The following is a 7,095-nucleotide window of genomic DNA, read 5'->3' as shown; positions in this document are numbered from 1 at the left end:
GAAGGATTAATGAAAGAAAATCTTTGCTAATACACAGATAAACTGCTGCATTTCTATTTATTAAGTGGTAATGTTTGTCAGTGTTACAGAATGAAGGATTCATTCTGAATATTTTTGCTTATTCATTTCACATGGATATTATTTGGGCAAATTTATAGAGGCCAATACTTTTGTAGATCAAAAATGAGAAGTCTTGGTAATTGTTTAAGTATGAAGCTGTATAAAAATGTATTGGGTTGACTGGTGCATTTATCCAATACACAATGCTGCCAAGTCAATAAAAACACAAATTTGTACTTTGCTTTTCACAAGATCAGTGGATTCAATCAGTAGCACTGAACTGTTTGGTGCAATCATTACTGTCTGAAATATGCTGTCTGAAAGAGTATACATCCCTCATTACTATATATTGCAGCTGCTGTTAAATTTTAGTTCTTTTTTTTTTTTCCCTTAAGGCACCATGAGGGAAAGATCCCAGACTAAATACCCAGTGGAATTAATGCTATTAGGACACTGATAGTTTGAATGTTTCCATTGCTTATGCAAAATTGCACAAGTTCCTTTAAACCAACTTTGATTTGACATGATGTCATTCTAACAAAAATATCTTATTTGTAAATAAGTATTCATAATTTTGTTACTGATAGTGTTTTTATCCAGAGTTTGAAACAAGGTTTCACTGTGTAACATATGTGTATATAAAATATAAATATATAGCCAATAGTCAGAAAAGATAGGGAGCTACTAAATGAGGCCTTGTAATGGGCCTTGACTTAAATGCCACAAAAGGACATTCTTTCTCCTTTCTTTACAATAAATGTAGTTTCTAAAGCTCTCCCTTTCACAAATATGTACGACTATGTGATGGTATTTCTCTTGATAAAAAGAGAAATTAAAATAACTTTCCCAACTGGTAAGATATAAAACAAGTCGAGGGGCTATCTATACAGCTTTGTTCTGAAGCTTTTACCCTAGTTGAGGACTGTCTAAAACATGTGATCACTAAAGCTACCACCAGAGGGACTTATTGGACCATTGGGTCTATACAAACATAGGTATCAAATAGCACAGCCAGCAATACTCCAGATTAAAATATAATTGAGAAATATTTAACAAAATAAATAAAAACACAATAGAGCATAGGTAATGTTAATATGAAGTTTTCTAAGGCAACAGGAGGCCCACAGGAATCCTTATGTACAGTTTAGTAGCCAACAGAATATTCCAAAAGTTTTAGTGCTATTTTAAACTTTTAAAGTTTACCATACAAAGGTGTCCCAAAAGTCTCAGTGCAGTTTCAAATTATTAAAGTTTAATGCTGTATTAAGACTTTGTAGGATAGTCTTTATCATTGGAATTGCATTTCTTTCAAGACACTACTCCAAGAGATCTTTTAAATTTACACAATTACCATATATCCTTTTCACAACAATGAAGGTATTCTCCCAATTCATGTTGGAGACAAGGCTTCAAAGAGAATTAACCAACAAAATGTTTCAAAAAATGTTTTGAACCAACAACCACCTTGCCCTTAAAATATTTTAATTTAGAGAAAGGATTTTATTAGGAATCCTAAAGATATAGGCTGAAAAAAGTTATTTTTGAAGACTTAAAAAAACTATTTTGCATTCTAAAATTTTGGCATTAACTTAAGGCAAAATGATCCTACTTCTGCCAACTCAATTATACATTTTAACCCTCTTAATTTTATCAAGATGCTATTTCAAAACTGAGCTAAATAAATCATGGACTTGTTTTTCTCTTTTCAATAAGACAGTCATATCTACCCCATCCTATTATACAATTTAAAACTACCCATGTTAAGGGGGGAGGGGAAGATTGGAAATCATTGAACTTTAGACTTAGAATCAGCATCTGAGACAATTCCTTCAACCAACACAGTGATTCAAGTTAAGTAATATTGCATGTTCACACAGCTAATCAGTGAGAGCCAGGCCTATTACCACATATTTCATAAGAAACTACTTCACTACCCTGAAAATACAAATTCTAGAATGTTCTGCCCTATTAAAACCAAAAATTATTTGTAGCTAAAAAGCACCTTTGAGATTTACTACTAACAAACCCTCTCAACAAATATAGAGTGAGCCTCAAGTTAGAACCTCAAAATTCAAACAACTTACATTTTAATTATAAACAACTTATATGCTCCCTTCTGCATCTACCTGTGCATTTAGGTTTGTGGCCTTTGTTAGTTTTTTTTTAATACAGTTGCAGAACATTATTTTGTCTATTTGCCTCACTTTTTTTTTATCTTTGTACTTGTCATTTCTTTGTATTTCATTATATTAATATGCCATAGATTATTCAGAGATAATTTATCCAAATGTCATGGGACAGTCCAATTTTTCACTATTAAAAATAAGCCAACTTCCTTTTAAAATCTTTAGAGCAGAGGTTCTAAACTTTTGTGTTATGGACTCCTCTGGGAGTCTGATGAAGACCATAGGACCCCTTCTTAGATTGCTTTTATATATAGAATTACAAAGGAAATCTGTTATACTGAAAGTTAGCAAAATGTTTTTAAAAATAAGTGTACAGACCCAAGGTTAAGAACCCTTGCTCTAGAGATAAGTATAAAACAAAAACATTCTTGGAACTTTTTTTTTTAATCTCTCCTGATTACCACAGGATGTTTTTCATGTACTTAAGATTATGGCACTGAGAACCTTTAACTTTGTTGTTAAAACTAATTTCCTAAAATGCCCATTTAAAAGTATTAATTCCCCACCCCCATCTAATCTAGAATATACAAAAGTACCATATTTTATGTACATTGACTAGAATTGGGCAAAGGAATTTGCCCTTGCAATATGATGTCTAGCTTTTCCATCTGTCCACTCCATTATATAATACAACTCATTGTCTGCCAGTCTTATCCCCGAGTAGAATGTGTTCTTTTTTTCTCTATTCCATGATAAAATGAAAGCCTAAACTAGCAAAAATGAACCTATTGCAAAATGCATAATAAAGGGATTGCCCATTTTCTCCCTCTAAGACACTCATTTGCAACGAATGAATTATAACAATTGATTCCCTTTACCTGTTAAGCTTAATACATACTGATACATAAAATTTCAAAATTAAGTGGATTGTTTCCAGATGACCGTTTCTGGACTGATATTTCCTTTGGCTGAATATATTTCATAAGAAAAATGCGTATATAATCCAACTTCATATGCACTATGAATCAGAACCATGTCAGCTATGGCATAATGAGTTTGATAGGAAGATAGGTATCATAAAATACAGACGTTTTCACAAACCAGCATCTTACTGGCCTCTTAAAAGAACTTATATCAGTTTGAACATTTGTTTTAATAACCTTTTGTTTTTATACTCAGATTTTAAAAAAAATAATAGATGCTTTTAAACATTGGTTTAAACCTAGACATATCTGTGCTCTAAAGTAAATTTTTTTTACAAGGAACATTTAACAAGCAATATAGCGAGGACAAATGTAAAAGTAATTCATTTTATTAGAAATTAGTTTCAGTTATGAAAAAATGTTTTACAAGTTATGTTTCACATGTTATTTTAAAGTAATTTTTTTATTTTTTGGTGGTTTCTTTATCTTATTGGGATTTGGAATCAGTTTCTTTATTTTTAAGGGTTGTAAAGTTACAGCAGAAGTATCTTGCTGACAGTCAACAAGCTTTCGCTTATTTTTAGTAAGCTCTTCAAGGGAGGTTTCTAAAACATTTGCATCTTGAGTTTCCAAAGTTTCAACTTCTGTATCTTCCAGGGAATCTTTAGTTTTGTCTTGAAGCCAGGGCACATGCAAACTAGGCACTCTGGGAATTATAGCTTTTAGTTCTTCAACAAAAGCTTCAGTGTTCTTTTTGAAACCCAGAGCTAAGACACACTTTAAACCAATAACAGGTGCAATGCTTTCACTAAGGCGTGGAACCTGGCAAGCTGGGATAGCCCTGCTGACACTCAACTGAATCAGGTGGGAGGTCATCATAGCAGGTTTGACAGATTTGCACACTAACACTAAAAGCAGTTCATTTTTCTCTAGCGCTCTGGTAACTTCATTAATCCCAATGGCGAGTTGTTTCCTAACATGTATAGGAGTCCATCCAGGTACTTTCTGGCTAACTTCTGTTTCTTTTTTCTTTGGAACTTCATCATAATCAATAGAACCCTTTTCTTTGGTTTGTCGTTTTGAAATAGGCCGTTTTTTCTTCTTTGGATTCTCAATCTTTTGAAGTCCAACATGTTTAAATCTTTCTTCTAGTGTCTGTAAAATGAAGTGCATATCATCTCTGTCCAAAGTACTCCAGTTGACAGCATATGGGTTATTTAGCGCCGTCTTTACAGTAAATGATTTTGCTTTCCGTATAGATCCCTTCCCTGATGATGCAGCCATCTTGAATGTTCTTTGACACCAAAACTATTAAAGAAAATTAGCATTAATTGGGAGCCCTTATTTAAAATAAATGTTTTCAGCAAATATATCGTTTGTTGTCTTATTCTGTATTACCAAATAAAAATAAGTCACATTTTTATAGCCACTCCACTAATCCATGTACAACTTTTTTAAAACAATATGGCATTACTTTCATTGAAATTTAGTATCACTCTTCAAACAGAAGAAAAGTAAAGCCAATATTACTAGTCCTGGGAAACAAGATGGTTTGTGTTACAAAAATTTGTGAGCAAAATTAAAAAAAATATTTTTTGCTTTCCTTCATAAAAATCTAGTAATATTCTAAGTACTTATTAACTCCTTTCTTCCTTTCATTTAGCTGTGAATTCCTTGAGAGCAGGGGATTGTTTTTGCCTCTTTGTACCCCAAAAGCCTAACACTTGACACAAAAGATATATTTAATAAGTATTTTCTGAGCACTACTACCAGAAAGATATTGCACTATAATTCTAGCCTGGGAAAGACATTTAAAACTTGTTACAATACAAATACTGTCCTTTTTTCTCACACTAGTCCCATATTTGGCCACCCTTACTTACTTATATGTGTACATAAATGTGTTATCTACATATGTGTGTGCATATAAACACATACATACATGTAAATGAAAATACATGTTATTGTGTGTCCTTCCAATTACAGTTTACCTACAACACTGGCCCTGCTTTCAAACAATGTATTAAGGTGGTAGCCTGAATAATGGAAAGAGAATGGGACTTGAGTGGAGAAACCAGAGTTCTATTTTCTGTTCTGTTAATCAGATACATCAACAAAAAACAAACAAAAAAAAACTTTCCTTCTCTGCTTAGTTTCTTAATTTGGGTAAATAAATGTAAATCATATACCCTGCCTATTCTTAGTCCACTGGTTAGATTTAAGCAAATTGACACCTTAGGGCAGTGATGGCAAACCTATGGCATGGGCGCCAAAGATAGAGTAGAGCACTCTGTGGGCACTGGGCTGCCCCATCCACCCCAGTTGCTTACTAGAAAGACTGAAGGCCTTGGGCAGAGCTGCTCCCCTCCCTCTCTCCACATTGCCTGATGACATTTTTCCACATCATCCGCCCCTTGCCCAATAGGAACACAGTGGTTAAGGTGAGCAACTCACAGAGGGCAGAGCTGAAGGGGAGCAGAACGCTAGGGCCACTCCCCTACCCCTCTCTACACTTGTTGAGGACATTCCTCACTTTATCAGCCCCTGCCCAGCAGCCCACACATTAACTAATAGAGAAGATGGCATAGAAAAGATAATGTACAAGATATGCCGATATTTATTATAGCAATAAAGGGAAACCACCTATGCACGTATATATAGCATACATATACTTCCTTTTTATATAAATAAGCACTGAAAACCATATGTTCATGTACATAATATAGTTTGTGCATACATAATAGTGTTTGTATATGCGTAGTTTGGAAATTCTCCCCCAAGTTATCTCCATTAGAATGTGAGCTCTTTGGGGAGTGTGTGTGTGTGTGTGGGGGGGAGATAGCTAGGTGGCTCATTGGATTGACAGGCCTTGAGAAGGGAGGGTCTGGGTTCAAATGTGACCTCGTTTATCCTAGCTTTGTAAGTCACTTAACCCCCAATGATTAAGCCCTTACTGCACTCCGGCTTTGGAACCCATACATAGTATAGATTCTAAGATAGAAGATAAGGGTTGTTTGTTTTTTTTAAAGGGAGCTCTCCGAAGGCAGAGGCAGATTAGCATCTCTTCTCAAGCCCATCACTTAGTGTAGAACCTGGCATGCAATCAGCGCTTAATAAATGCTCAGACGGACCCTTCTCCCTCCGCATGCAAAAGGCGTTTCGTAAGTACTTGATGAACGAATTAATAGAGGATTAACGGAAAGGACCCCGTGTGGAGCCTCATACCCAGCAGGGTGTAGAAATGCGACCAGGAAGGCTCGTCCACCATTCTACGTGGCGCTGTTGTCCTGCAGGGGCCAACCAGGGTCTGAGCCTCGCGGGCCTCACAGAGAACCAGTATAGGCCCCCACTCCATTTCCCTTCCCCTGCCAAGACACAGCGGGTTCCACGTACCACAGGGAGCCAACTCACTGTCCACGGTTCTTCGCGTTCCACAGGCTTCTGGGCAACCCCAGCTTCAGCCTCGCGGTCACCTCAAAACGAGCATGCGCACAGCCCGCCCCTTCCTGAAAGAGAAAAGGGAAGCAAAGGAAGAGATGAAATCGCGCAGCTCCAGATCAAGGCTTTCGCCGGAAGCACAGAACGAAGACCCGCCTCCCCCGCACCGGCAGCCAATTAAAAAAAAAGTCGCTCCGGATATGCTTCTGGCCAGGAGTAATTCTCTTCCGGGAACTGGTCGGTTGCATGGTAACCAGCCTATGCTGTCTTGGAGATTACCTTCCTCAGTCTCATTCTGTGATTTTCAATTTGGTTGACAACCTTATCAGTTTGTCTTTACTCCCTGAGCTTCAAATTTGAAGGGCCCAGAGGTTAATTGGCACTGCTAGTTCTTTCCAGGGAGTACCCCTCTAATCCTTTTTCGTCAGTTTGGACCCTATAAATTGGTTTTTGGTTCTTTTAAGAACTGTTCACGTCCTTTGACTCCATTTCTATCGAGGAATGACTTTTAGTCTTTGCTATTTTTATGACTTGCCTGTGTATTGTAG

At 36.3% G+C, this 7,095-nt stretch overlaps 1 protein-coding gene across 3 annotated transcripts; it reads right to left on the bottom strand.

Moving 5' to 3' along the window:
* Positions 1–3,553: 3,553 nt before the first annotated feature.
* Positions 3,554–6,616, bottom strand: RPP38 (ribonuclease P/MRP subunit p38). 3 transcript variants are annotated; one of them, XM_044678181.1, is made up of 2 exons: positions 6,503–6,616; positions 3,554–4,417 (listed from the first exon to the last, which is right to left on the bottom strand). In XM_044678181.1, the coding sequence occupies exon 2, from the start codon at positions 4,391–4,393 to the stop codon at positions 3,554–3,556; it is 840 nt and encodes a 279-aa protein (XP_044534116.1). In that variant the 5' UTR covers positions 4,394–4,417; positions 6,503–6,616. The 3 variants fall into 3 exon arrangements, with proteins under 3 accessions (XP_044534116.1, XP_044534117.1, XP_044534119.1); XM_044678182.1 differs by having other exon boundaries at positions 6,521–6,614; XM_044678184.1 differs by lacking the exon at positions 6,503–6,616 and adding an exon at positions 6,335–6,468.
* Positions 6,617–7,095: the final 479 nt, after the last annotated feature.

Source organism: Gracilinanus agilis, chromosome 5 (assembly GCF_016433145.1).
Source record: "Gracilinanus agilis isolate LMUSP501 chromosome 5, AgileGrace, whole genome shotgun sequence".
Classification (NCBI taxonomy): Eukaryota; Metazoa; Chordata; class Mammalia; order Didelphimorphia; family Didelphidae; genus Gracilinanus; species Gracilinanus agilis.
Note: the sequence above shows the minus strand (reverse complement) of the source record. Positions and strands in the feature narration are given on the sequence as shown.